Consider the following 11,606-nt stretch of genomic DNA (forward strand, 5'->3'; position numbering starts at 1 on the left):
TTGGGACCTTATAGGTGTTTAAATAGGGAAGGGCCTGGCCCTGTTTTGTGGTTTGTGATTTTTAGCTCCTCCTGTTTAGAGTTGCTTTGGGGCTTGAAGAAGAGGTCTTGGCACTGGAGTTAAAGTCCTGTGGTCTCAAATCTGTTTAAGATCTGGAGTAGAGGTGGAGCGTCCTTGACTCCACCTGGTGCTAAGCTTTCCTTCAGTGCTGAACTAAATGATGTCTGAGGACTTCCATCTGCTTGATTCTGTTTTACATTTGAGTGTGTGTGCCCATGCCTGTGTGATGTGGGGGTCAGAGGGCAACTTTGGGGAGTCATTTCTTCGCTTCCACCTTTATGTGGGTTCTGGGGCAAGTACTCTGCTCACCAGGCTTGCACAAGCAGCGCATAACTGGCTGAGCTTCTCACCAGCTCATGATGCCCAGTTCTGAAGGGAAGGAGGACGGCAATAGCAACAGGCAGTTTCCTAAAGGAGAGTTCCTGGGTGCTGAGAAGCAGGTGGTGTGTGCCGGGCTTCTGTGCCAGGCTCTGACCAGTCTTAGCTAATGTGATAACCTGTTCATTTCATTTCAAGGGACATTGATAAAGTGGATGAGTTGATGCAGGACATTGCTGACCAGCAAGAACTTGCAGAGGAGATTTCCACAGCTATCTCCAAACCTGTAGGCTTTGGGGAAGAATTTGATGAGGTGAGTGGTTTCTTGAAGATCACACGAGTCTCTCGAGTGACAGACCTCAGGCTCAGATGTCAACATAGTGTGTCAACTCCAGATGTCAACAGGCATAGTGTGCACCTCCTTGGATTCTGGATTTTTTTTTTAATTTTTAATATGTATTTTGTGCTTGGCATAGTGGCATGCACTTTTAATCCCAATACTCAAAAGGCAGAAGCTAACCTGGTCTACATGGAGAGTTCCAGGACAGCCAGAGTGGCAGTGAGACCCAGTCTCAAAAAAGAAGAAGAAGAAAGCATCATTTTGATTTTATACTTGAGGGTATTTTGCCTGCCCACGTGTATCTGTGCACCACTTGCGTGCCTTGTTCCCCTGGAGGCCAGAAGAGGGTGTGAGCACCCACTTGGTAGCTAGCAACTATCAGTAATTCCAAGTCCTAGGAGATCTGATGCCTTCTCTTCAGGGTACTACATGCATATGGTGCACAGACAGAAATGTAGGCAAAACACCCGTATACCTAATATAAAATCTCAGAACAACAACAACAAAAAGAATGGTGCTGGGTTGACGGTGCAGGCTTGTAACCTAGCAACTCAGGTGTTTGGGGGCAGGAGAACAAGAAGCCTGGACCACAGGAGGTGTAAGGCTGGCTTGGGCAACTGCCAGAACCCATCTCAAAACTGTTTTTTTGTTTGTTTTTTTGAGACAGGGTTTCTCTGTATTGTTTTGGAGGTTGTCCTGAAACTTGCTCTGTAGACCAGGCTGACCTCAAACTCACAGAGATCCACCTGCCTCTGCCTCCCTAGTGCTGGAATTAAAGGCGTGCACCAGCAACACCCAGCCCATCTCAAAACTTTAAAAAGGAAAGAAAGAGTCTGGATATGTAGCTCAGTGGTAGAGCACTTGCCTAGCATATGCATGGTCCTGGGTCAGTATTTCCTGCTGCAAAGGCATGAAAAGATACAGTCCTTCCACCCAAGAAGCTCATAGGAAGGACCCCAGATGCATACATACATATGCCAGTGGCCTCCTCAGAAGGTTCACTCAGCATCAAAAGGAGGAATGGCTGCAGGGAGGGTTTCACCACACTTCCTCTTGCAGGATGAGCTCTTGGCAGAGTTGGAGGAACTCGAACAGGAGGAGCTAGACAAGAATTTGCTGGACATCAGTGGGCCTGAAACTGTTCCACTACCAAATGTTCCCTCTGTAGCACTACCATCCAAACCTGGTGAGTATTCCCACAGTTGGGACACACCTTGGCACCATGAGAAGGGGGTGATCTCATGGTCAGTGGACTTTGGTTTGGGTTTTGAGCCAAAGAGGATGTGTTGTGATGACCACGATGCCAGTGTCATTTGCAGAACAGATTTCCTAACGTCAGCACTGCTGACATGGCCAGATAATTCTGGGGCTTGCAGTGGGGCTGTCTTATAGGATAGCCCTGACTTCTCTCCACCAGATGAGCAGCTACTGCCTACAGTATCTTCAGGCATTGCTACTGTGGGGTTGGGAGTGGGGATTAAGAGCCTCTGTTCTAGAATAATTTTTCTTATTCCCTAATAAGGGAAAGTTCTAGGCACTGTGCAGAGGTGTGAGAATTTAAGTCTTGCTCCGTCTCTGTGCTTTCTGGAAGGAACCAGTTCTGGCTGGTTTGGAGACCTGCTTTGTAAAACCATCATTTCCTTGCCTGCATTTTCTCCCTCTTTTCCTCCCATGCTCCACACAGAGTTCCTAGAAAGACAAAACTGCCCATCTGGAGTAGAGACAAGGGACTGCCATCAGGGTGTGGACAGGGTGTGACCCTGTCCCTCTGCCATGGTAAAGTCAGTGGCTAACAGAGGCAGCCTAGCAAAGCGTGACTCCAGTGACTCCAAATGGAGTTGACTTGGCAAGGATTGCATCTCTTGGGAGGGATGATCTTGCTTCTCCCCCAACCCTGGGTGCTTTAGGAGTGAGGGACCCTCAGTGTAAAACAGGCCCTCCTGGTGTGGCTGCCCCTGCTGAGGACTGAGGGGAGCTTCTGTGGAAGGTGTGTCTGGTTTCCTGAATTTGGGTGGCAGCTTGTGGGCCCAAAGAGCAGTATGCTGTGGGCGAGCACAGCCCCAGCTCCCAGGCAGCCTTCAAAAATCACCTTTTCTATCCCCACACAGTCAAGAAGAAGGAAGAGGAAGATGATGACATGAAGGAATTGGAGAACTGGGCCGGATCCATGTAACTGGTCCAGAATAGGCTGGGCCCAGACAGACTCTGGTGGCCTGTGTGACGGGCAGGCATGTGCGTGCGCAGGGCAGGCAGGACGTGGTGCAGGCAGCCTCCATCACTCAACTCTCACCCAAAGCAGTAGGCCGCATCACTGCTCACTCTCGCATAGCATGGTCTGTGCCCAGGGGCGGGCGGGGGGGGAGGGGTGGGCGGGAGGGAGGTGCCTGCTGTTTATAATGTTGAATTTCTGTAAAATAAACTGTATTTGCAAATCCAACATTGAGCTTCTGGACTACGCTAACTCCACTGCTGAATCCTCCACGGAAAGGGTCGGCCACTTGCAGTTGAAACGATCTGGAAATGTAACCCGTGTCCTTTAAGAGATGTGCTGACTTGTCGCACATCTCTGTAAGACGTGTATGGTACTGGCAGAAAAGTTGTTTTCTAAAAGCCATAGTAGGCTTTTCCTCGTCCTTAGCTGTAATAGCACATCTGATTTTGGTTTCCTCAAGAGCTGTGTCTGTCTGTCACCTGTGTACTGGCCCCCCGTGTTTACTACCCTGGCCCTTGTCACTCCTGCTCCCCTGGTCTTTGGAGTTGTGACACCGATCTGAAATGGATGTATTCTCTTGAGAGCAAATAAGATTGTTAGAATTAAATTCCAGCTATCCAGTTTTCTAACATAGCTCTAAGTCCTCATTGCTGTGTGTGATAATTGATAGATAACTCATTGGAAACATGTGCATACATTTATATTCAGATGAAATTATGGTTTGCACTGTCTATTAAATATCTCGATTTAATTTTCACACTTGCTGTTGTGTTCAGTCAATCTCTCCCCTTCCTTGGGAACCAACCCTTTCCCATCCAGTTCTGGTCCGGGGTCACCAGGGAAGCATGAAGGGTTTTCAAAGAGCAGCTTCCTTCTTCCTGCAAACCTCCAGCTTCTGGAGGCCACTGGGCTGTGACCACTACTCAGCCTGGGGACCTCTGGGTCCACTCTCAGTAAGTCGATTCTTGTGCAGCCCCAGAATCTTCAATCCTTGCCTGCTGGCACCTAGGCTCCTCTGGGAGCCTCTGCCTGGTGGAAACCATGTTGCTACCATGAGACAAGGTCCAGCCAGGCAGCGTGTTTCCATAGTAGGGAAGTGTATTGGGTAGGGACTGAGGACTGAGGGTACAGATGCTCCTTTGGGGTCTGCTGAGTCTATAAGCCTTTGGCCCAACCCTTCCATGCCACACTTTTCTTTATTTTTGTACCCTCTTTAGAAACCGAAGGATGCTTTGGACCCTCTCATCCAGCCAAGTAGATCTCCATGTATGTTTGTCCCTCCTGCATGTCATCTCAGGATTGAGAAGTTACCCGCATTCCCCTAGCTTCTTAAGAATAAAAGCAATGTGAGTTCACAGTGGGATATTGTCATGCTCACAGTGTCCCCAGAGCAAGCTGCCTATGTTCCTGTCTTTAACACTGTTCTGTTTGCTGTGAAGAGACACATGGCAACTTTTAAACATTTGGCAGGGGGCTTGCTTACAGTTTCATAGTGCGAGTCCATGACCATCATGACAGGAATGTGGCAGCAGGCAGGCACTGTGCTGGAGCAGTAGCTGAGAGCTTACATCTTTATCCACAAAAAGCAGAGAGAGACTGAGCATGGCATATGCTTTTGAAACCTCAGAGCCCACCCCCCAGTGACACACCTCCTCCAAGGCCACACCTCCTAGTCTTTCCCCAAACAGTTCCACCAACTAGGGACCAAGCATTCAAACATGAGTTGACGGGGGCCACTCTCATTCAAACCCCACGGCTCCCTAGGTCTCACGTTCTGCTTTGCTTGTGTGAAGCTGTTCATGCCCTGCTCCGTACCAACCATGGCAGCCACACCCAGAATTGGGACTTGATGATGGGGCTGAAAATTCCTGACTTGGAGAAATGGGGCTTGGCTGATGTCACAAGTTCTGTACACCTCATGAAGAATTTAGTGGTAGCACTCACCAGAGTCCTTCTGTTTGCTTCTAGGCATCCTTTGGTGTGATATTGCCAGAGTAGCCTGTCTTGAGTCTTACCCACTGCCTTGGACTCTCTCCCTAGGACTGAGTGAGTAGAGTTGCCAGATCCCCCTCAACTCTGACAGGCAGAGAGATCAATTCAGGGCAGTGACACACACCTTGTGCCTGGGTCTGTGGGGCGCAGGCATCACCAGTGCCAGACCCTTTTCTGTCCTTAGGAAGGTCTTAGACCTTGTGAGACATAATCATGGGGGATTCTTTGAATACAAGCAACAGAAGACTCAGCCAACACACAGACATGACACTCACTTATTCTAAATTTATTCAAGTATTTTTTGATCACCTACTATGTGCAGGCTGGTCTTAGGATAGTAAGTCTCAGTGGCAGTGTTGTGGTTCTGGGTTTGAAGCAGTATTCAACTACCTTTTTTTTTTTTAAACTTTTTTTTCCAACCACCTTCTTAAGAACAAAGCTCTTGCTGGTGTGATGGTACGCAACAAATTCCAGCACCAACGAGGCTGAAGTTGGAAGGAACACAATTCAAGACTAACTTGTATGTAGTAGTGAGACTGTCTCAAAATACAACCAGCCAGGTGTGGTATACTCAAGAGACAGAGGCAGGAGGATCTCTATGAGTTCAAGGCCAGCCTAATCTATATAGGTAGTTCCAGGACAGCCAGGGCTATCTAAAAACAACAGGAGCTAGGGAGATGGCTCAGGGGTTAAGAGCACTACCTGCTCTTCCAGAGGACCCAGGTTTGATCCCCACACCCACAGGGCATGAGCAAGGTCTATGGCTGCCCCGCTTCTGAGTGATGGCAGAGTCAACAGACCTGCAGTAGATATGAAATGAATTATAGATGAGGAAACTGGTGTTTCAAGCCTCAGCCAGCACTAAGACAGCTCAGCACCCTTCTGCCCATCCAGGCTTCCTTCAATATGTCTTATGTATCCATCTAGCAAAAACAGCTTCCTTCCTTCCTCCCTCCCTCCTCCTGCCTTCCCTCCCTCCCTCCCTCCCTCCCTCCCTCCCTCCCTCCCTCCCTCCCTCCCTCCCTCCCTCCCTCCCTCCCTCCCTCCCTCCCTCCCTCCCGCCCTCCCGCCCTTCTTCCTTCCTGGCCTTGTTGGTCCCTTTCTCAACAGAAGTGTGTTCTCTGGTTCGGAGCACCACAGGTCAGAACGCTTTGGTTTTCAGTAGGAAGAGCAGCTTCACAGGGACATCAAATTCAGAAAACATAGAGCCATCATTTCATTCAACCTCCACAGACCATCTCAAAACTGTGTGCCTGTTTTACAGCTCAGCAAGCCCAGGCACAATAGGGTTAAGGAGCTTTGCCTAAGGTCATAGTGCATTTCCTGTCACCACAGTGAGGCAGGAGCAGGTTCTCAGAGGCGTGTTCCTGTTTCAGAAAGTGACCAAATGCTGGGCTCTAAAGTCCCAGAAATGAGGACTGCTTCTCTCATGTCTGCTTCCTGCTGGAGCCAAAAAGGTTATAAACAACAGAAGCCAGAATCTTCTGGAGAGACACGAAATGGAGCAGTGGGATCAGAGCCAGTCAATAGTTGGGCTCCTTCCATAATGACTGATAAGATGGGGGCCTTAACACTGGCCCCTCTTCCCCCCCAGACACTAGTCTGTCTTTCTTCCTCTCCCTCTTTAACTTGGATGGCTCTCTGGGGACACTTGGTTCCTTCACAGAAAGAGTGGACAAAGCCAGCAAGGTATATAATGACTCTGGTTTGCTTCTCTATTGCTGCACAAAAGGCCACCCTGAAGAGTGTGTGTGTGTGTGTGTGTACGCACACATATGTAAGTCATAGTTGCCATGGTTCATGATTCATGTATGGAGGTCAGGAAAACCTTGTGTGTTGATCATTGCCTTCCATGTTGTTTGAGTCCTGGTTGCATGCACCAGGCTCGCTGACCCATGAACTTCTGGGGATTCTCCTATCTCAACTTCCAATCTCGGTGTAGCAGCACTGGGTGCATTACCATGCCTACCTTTTTTTTTTTTTTTTTTTTTTTTTTTTTTTTGGTTTTTCGAGACAGGGTTTCTATGTAGCTTTGGAGGCTGTCCTGGAACTCGCTTGGCAGACCAGGCTGGCCTCGAACTCACAGTGATCCGCCTGCCTCTGCCTCCCGAGTGCTGGGATTAAAGGCGTGCGCCACCAATGCCCGGCTACCATGCCTACCTTTAAAAAAAAGATTTTATTTATTTATTATGTATATAGTGTTCTACTTGTGCATTTGCCTGCACATCAGAGAGAAGAGGCCACCAGATTTCATTACAGATAGTTGTGAGCCACCATGTGGTTGTTGGGAATTGAACTCATGACCTCTGGAAGAGCAGCCAGTACTCTTAACCTCTAAGCCATCTTTCCAGGCCCCCATGTCTACCTTTTTATGTGGGTTCTGGGGGTCCAAATCCAGGTTTTTAGGCTCATGTGTCAAGCACCTTACCCACCAAACCTGAAACTGAGTCGTGAAAAGCAGACATTGTTATACTCAGTGTGTGGGCCAGCGTGCAGCAGGTCCAGGTGGATGCAATCTGATTCACAGTAGCCAGGACCTCCCTTGGGAAGCTGCTAGCCAAGGATGCTCTTAGCAGAAGCTGCAGCTCCTTCAGTCTCAGGCTGAGTTTAGCCCATGCCTGTAGCTAGCTGGGGACTTCGTGGGGCTTGGCGGGAGCACAGAGCTCTGAGTGACTGTCCCTGCTGGCAGAGTGAGCAGCACATTGTGACCCAGTCTTGGACGTCACACAGAAGCACTGACTTGTAAACTCAGGTTCAGGAGTTAAGGATTAGACACCATCTTTGACAGGGACATGGCTAATTCTACAGGAGCACGGAAGGCAGGAAATGACACTGGGCTGTTTTTTCAGAAACAGTCTATGGCAGCTTACTGATGTGTGTGTGTGTGTGTGTGTGTGTGTGTGTGTGTGTGTGTGTTCCTGAGCTCTAGAACCCATGTATTCTACCACTGAGCTACATATCTAGCTTTTTACATGGTATTCAGTAAGTTGCAAGTATGAATTAATCCATCTGGTCTCTGAACCTGTATCAAAAGGTTATTTTTTAAATCTACCATATTCTGTATTTATAAATTGTATATACACTGCTGCGCTAGATTGTATGTACATATAACTGCCTGCAGTTTTTAAAGGCAGACACATAAGAAATATGCATAATAAAGACTTGTAGTGCTCTTCCTGTATTCCAAAGGAATAAAAGGATTTACCTCTGAAGTCTGCCTTCTTCCTCCCCCACCCCACCGCAACAACATTTCTATTCTTCCTGGAAACTTCTGCAGCTGCCTCCCTTAGTCTGGTCTTCCTGCTGTCCACCTTGCCCACCATGCTCAAACATGGTGGCTTTTTACCTGTAATCCCAGCACTTGGGAGAAAGAGGCCTGGGAATTGTAATTTTCAGACCAGCATGGATAACTCAACAAGAGATCCGCCTGCCTCTGCCTCCTGAGTGCTGGGATTAAAGGCGTGAGCCACCACCACCCGGCTGATGATCTCTTTTAAAAGAGAAAAAAGGAGTCAGGCAGTGGTGGTGCACACCTTTAATCCCAGCACTCAGGAGGCAGAGGCAGTGAATCTCAGTGAGTGTGAGGCCAGCCTGGTTTACAGAGTGAGTTCCAGGACAGGTTCCAAAGCTACAGAGAAATCCTTCCTTGGGGGGTGGGGAGAGAAAAAAAAAGCTGTCCTTCTCCTTCTAAAATAGCGGTTCTCAACCTTCCTAAATCTGGGACCCTTTAATACAGTTTGTCATGTTGTGATGATCCCAACCATAAAATCATTTTATTGCTACTTCATAACTGTAATTTTGCTACTGTAATGAATTGTAATATAAATATCTGTGTTCTCCAATGGTCTTAGGTGACCCCTGAGAAAGGGTTGTTTGACACGCACACGCACACACTCCTTCCCGAAGGCCTTGTTCAGGGTTAACTCAAGTCAGACTCAAGGAAGATGTACGCTAAGCACGTCCAAGAATATTTCCAAACTACTCGATTCGCAGACCTTTTGGGAGTCGCTGGCACCCAGTGGTGTCATGTGAACCAGCGAGGAAGCAGGCTACTTGGAGTTGCTGCATCGGGCGTGAGGGCAGCAGTGCTCTCGTCTGCCTGCAGGTGGCGCCATCTTCCAGACAGTGAAGCAGCTCTAGGCTCATTCCGTGCTGATACAGATCTCTGGGTGCGACGGCCAATAGGAGGGTGTGTGTCACTGAAAGTCTGCTCTCCTTGCACCCCTAGCCAACCATCCTTTAATCTCACCCTCACACCATCACCGTTGCCTGCTGTCGCAGAGATGTCCCCAACAGAGGTTGGTGGATGAGAGGACCGCAGAGGGGCAGGCAAGTCATTGCAACAGTAGCAATGGTGATCACAAAGGCTCATTTTGCAGGGGTTCTCCGGGGAGGCCCAAGAGAGGGGCTACTGAGGCTACCTAGAAAGTTCTGCCGCAAAAAACCCAAAACAGGCTCACGCCTTTAATCCCAGCACTCGGGAGGCAGAGGCAGGTGGATCTCTGAGTTTGAGGCCAGCCTGGTTTACAGAGCTAGTTCCAGGACAGCCTCCAAAACAATACAGAGAAACCCTGTCTCCGAAAACCAAAAACAAACCAACAGACAAAAAACAAAACAAAACAAAAAACCCTTGGTGAATCATGCTTTGCCAGGAAACTCAGGAGTTCATTGTCATCCTTGGATACATAACAAGTTCAAGGCGAGCTTGGGCTACATGAGATGATGTTTCAGAAAACAAAGCAAATGAAACAGAAAAAAAAAAAACGTTCACATAGATGAAGGACTGGAATGTATCTCTGTAAAGCGCTTACCTAGCATTCATCAAGACAAGTTCAGGCTGGGTAGGCTCATCTTTAATCCCAGCACTTGGAAGGCAGATCTCTGTGAGTCCAAGGCTAGCCTTGTCTACTGGACAGCCAAGACTACACAGAAAAAACTCTGTCTAAAAAAAAAGATGGGTTCAGTTTGGTACTTCGTGAAGCTGAGTATGGTGGTACACATTTGTAAACCCAGCACTTGGGAGCTGGAGACAAGAACAGAAGTTCAAGGCTGTCTTCGGAAACAGCAAGTTCAAGTTCCAGGTCTGGAATGCATAAGACCTTGTCTCAAAACAATATACAAGAAAAACCAAACCAAAACACGAATTTCATTCTAACCGGATGAGCCCAGCCCTCCATCATCTTTGCCAGCCATGACCTCCACCTCCCTCCCGCAATCTGCCTCACCCCTGCACATTCGTCTCCAATAGGCAGTCGGGAGCATTTTAGCATCTAGTCCAGGCCTTGTCACTTTCCGACCAGACACTTGTCCTTAAGAGCTAGGGCAGAGCTAGGGAGACAGCTCAGTCTCAGGCCATTTATGCCTGAAGACGAAACTCAGTTCTCAGCATCCAGGTCAAAAGCCCTGAGCACTGAGACAGGAAGATCTCTGGGCTCACTCAGTCCCAGATCACACACACACACACACACACACACAGATCCTATATCAAAATTCACCATGAAAGACTTTTGAGGAATGACACCCAAGGTTGACCTCTAACCACATGCATGTATATGTGTATGTGCATACACAGGAGCATGGGTACACACACACACACACCACACACACACACACACACACACATACACACACCAGACGGAACAAGGCCTTTCCACTCGGCTCTTGGCTCTTGTACTCTGAACTTTGCTAACTCTCCACTCGTGTGTCCTGGCCTGACTTGTTCATCACTGTAGAAACGTTACATTTTCTTCTTCAGTGTCTACTTCTCCTTGCAGACCACAAGTTCCATGAGAGCAACAGCTGTGATATTCTGATATTCTCGTGTCCTGTGAGCACTGTACTATTTAACTGAAGTAATTAAAGAGGACAACTGGGCCAGGACAGGAGGCTTTGGTAACAGGATCATTTAGACAAATAATACCTTCATGACATCAAACAGTGTATCTGTTTAGCCTGCCACAGAGTCAAGGGAAGGGCAGGGGATTGTAGCTCTGACTCTGGATTCCACACACTACAGAACTGTGAAAGGTTGGGTGACGTTACTCTCAGCAATACATTTGACCTTAGCTCCCACTCCTGCTGTGTTAATGATCTGCTTTACGTTCCTGTAAGGTAGATTCTCACTTCAGCTATCATGTTGGTTGTAAATCCAGATGGCATTCATAACTATTCCCTTACCCCTCCCGTGTGTGTGTGTGTGTGTGTGTGTGTGTGTGTGTGTGTGTGTCTACATGTACAGATCATTCTTGGCCACCCTGGGCTCTGGGAACAGTGGCCAGGCTGAGTCACACAGAGGATTTGGTGTTCTGTGGAGAGCTTAGGGTTCAGCCCCATCTGTCAGACAGCCTTCTGTCACACTCAGGTGTCAAGTGCAACTCCCTTTAGCAGCCTCCAAACTCTCCTTAACAACAGCCGGCATGTGCTGGGCACCCATGTGGTATTCTCACGTGATTCTTAGGGGCCATGTTCACCACTGTTCAGATGAAAAATTGAGTCCACGAGGAGGAATGATTGGCTCAAGATTTACAGTGTGTGGTCCAGACTTCCCATTCACCTGACCTGTGTGCAGTTGGGTTGCATGCCACAGAACAGCTCTTAGGATAGTAAGAGAATCAGAGTCAGTACCTGGCCTGGTGACGCTCTGGCCTGGTGTGTATTGCAACAGGGAGTAGCCCTGTCTCTCCT

At 48.4% G+C, this 11,606-nt stretch overlaps 1 protein-coding gene across 1 annotated transcript in view; it reads left to right on the forward strand.

Moving 5' to 3' along the window:
• The window catches only part of Chmp4b (charged multivesicular body protein 4B), a 38,202-nt gene extending 35,132 nt beyond the window's left edge, over positions 1-3,070 (forward strand). The window contains exons 3-5 of the mRNA XM_005084642.3: positions 577-691; positions 1,778-1,904; positions 2,827-3,070. Coding sequence (XP_005084699.1) covers positions 577-691; positions 1,778-1,904; positions 2,827-2,891 — 307 coding nt within the window. The 3' untranslated portion in view covers positions 2,892-3,070. The remainder of the gene's footprint in view (positions 1-576; positions 692-1,777; positions 1,905-2,826) is intronic.
• The last annotated feature ends 8,536 nt before the right edge of the window (positions 3,071-11,606 follow it).

The sequence above is a fragment of the Mesocricetus auratus genome, unplaced genomic scaffold, assembly GCF_017639785.1.
Source record: "Mesocricetus auratus isolate SY011 unplaced genomic scaffold, BCM_Maur_2.0 Super-Scaffold_100028, whole genome shotgun sequence".
In the NCBI taxonomy this organism is placed as follows: Eukaryota; Metazoa; Chordata; class Mammalia; order Rodentia; family Cricetidae; genus Mesocricetus; species Mesocricetus auratus.